Source organism: Dipodomys ordii, unplaced genomic scaffold, assembly GCF_000151885.1.
Source record: "Dipodomys ordii isolate 6190 unplaced genomic scaffold, Dord_2.0 Scaffold108, whole genome shotgun sequence".
Taxonomy (NCBI): Eukaryota; Metazoa; Chordata; class Mammalia; order Rodentia; family Heteromyidae; genus Dipodomys; species Dipodomys ordii.
Genome location: NW_012267324.1, coordinates 1388647 through 1390734, shown reverse-complemented (window position 1 = coordinate 1390734; position 2088 = coordinate 1388647). Strand labels below are relative to the sequence as shown.

The 2088-nt window shown below is 60.4% G+C and overlaps 1 protein-coding gene across 1 annotated transcript in view; it reads left to right on the top strand.

The window, feature by feature from the left end:
* The first annotated feature begins 1347 nt into the window (after positions 1-1347).
* Positions 1348-2088, top strand: part of Ncan (neurocan) — a 14281-nt gene continuing 13540 nt past the window's right edge. The window contains exon 1 of the mRNA XM_013028311.1: positions 1348-1423. Coding sequence (XP_012883765.1) covers positions 1348-1423 — 76 coding nt within the window. The remainder of the gene's footprint in view (positions 1424-2088) is intronic.

Here is a 2088-nt window from a genome sequence, read left to right as displayed (position 1 = left end):
GGCAGCATGGGCAGGGCAGGAGGGCTCGTCCACACCCCGCCGCGGCCCGCCTCGCCCGGGCAGCGCGGGCAGGGCAGGAGGGCTCGTCCACACCCCGCAGACCACCCGTCTGCGGCCTCGTTCTCCCGCGCTGGCTCCCGTCTGCGCCCCCCTCTGAGCCATGGGTCTGGGTCCGGGCGCCCGCCCAGGAGATACGGCCGCTAGGAGGTCAGGAGGTCCCCGCTGTGTCCCCAGACGCGGGTGGACACCGCTCGCAGGGGGCCCTCAATCACTGTCCACTTTAAGCCGGCGGGCCACAGCCTCCCCAGACAGCTGGGCGTCGGTGACTCGGCCATGGGGCAGCTTGGAGTCTGGGAGGACAGGGCGGGCTGGGCTCAGCCAACTCTAAAAACTTCAGGAACCAAGAATAGTGGCGAGGTGATGACCAAATGCTGGAGCTGAGCGGGAATGTGTCACTCAAGAAAGACAAAAAGCCAAAGACAGCTGTGGGAGGCTGTGTGGAGGCTGGCCTCTGTCTGGAAGGGAGGCCCTCCCTCCCTCCCTCCCTCCCTCCCTCCCTCCCTCCCTCCCCAGGAGAGCCAGTACCAGCCTGCGCCCTTCAGCACCCAGTCTTCCACAGCTGATGGGTTGGTTCCAAGCCTCACACACACACGCAAGTGCGCGCGCGCGCACACACACACACACACACACACACACACACACACTTCCCACTCTCTGATTTTATCCTTAGCTGACCTACAAAGAGAGCACAGGCACAGGACTTGCATGGTTCAAATGGAAGCACATTTGTCCTGAGTTCAAACCCCAGTACTGAAAAGAAAAAATTGAGAAACACACAAGCAAACAAAAAGGCACAGAGAGCTGGGCGCCGGTGGCTCCCGCCTGTCATCCCGGCTACTCAGGAGGCTGAGATCTGAGGATCGCGGTTCAAAGCCAGCCCAGGCAAGAAAATCCGTGAGACTCTTATCTCCAATAAACCACCAGGAAATGGGAAGTGGTGCTGTGGCTCAAGTGGTAGAGTGCTCGCCTTGAGCTAAAGGGCTTAGGGACAGTGCCCAGGCCCAGAGTTCAAGTCCCACGACGGACACCCCCCCAAAAAAGGCACAGAGATATTAAGCTACTCACATAAGATCATACAGCAGGCCATTCCCAGGCCTGACTCCTAGTCCCTGGCCACGTGGTTTCAGTGTTTAGATGGTGGGGTCAGGTGGACATGGGTTTGAATCCTGCCTCAGCCCCCTGGGATGCTCTCTCTGTGGGCCACTGGCTTCTATGGATTTGGTCCTTGCATGGCTGGACGGTGCTGTGACTCCTCACCTTCCCCCCCCCCCCGGGCCACCCTGCAGGATGGGAGCCTCCTCTGTCTGGACCTCCGGGCTCCTGCTGCTGCCTCTGCTGCTGCTGCTGGTGGCTGGAGACCAGGGTGAGTTGGCAGGCGGGAGAGGCAGGGAGAGCCGGGAGAGGCAGGCACAGTTGGGGTCTGAGGGACTAACAAGTCAGGACTTTTTTTTAATCCCTGAGCCTCTTCCTGCTGGTCATCAGGCTGGCTTGGTGTGCAGAACAGAATAACACAAGAATAGATGAAAAAGGTCTTTGAACAGCCTAAAGAGAACAAGACACCTGAGAGGTTATTTTTAGTCCCGCCTCTCACTGTTGCTGCTGCTGAAATGAACTGAAAAAGAAAAGGGAAGACAGAGAGGAACAACAGGCGCGTGCAAGGATGGATTAGTGATGTCTGCCTGGGAGTAGCAGGGGAGGAAAGGCATGCAGGCTTCTCCCCAAAGGGCCCCCCCCCCCGGGGCCCAGACTTCAGAAATCCCTCCCCGGTTTTGCTCTCCCTACTTGCTGGGCCTTAAGCAAGGTCAGCTATCTGTCTGAGCCTCAGTTTCCCCAATGCTTCCGAAAGATGACCCTCAGCCATCCCCATTTTGAACGGGGGGGCAGAGCCCAGAAGGGACGGGACCCCTTGCCTCCCACCCCCGGCCTGGGCCCCGCCTGAGCCGGGCCCTGTCCCTGTCCTCCCCACCAGGCACCCCGGGCGCGCCGGCCTCCGGCCCGGAGAAGGGGCTGCGCATGCGCAAGGCCGGG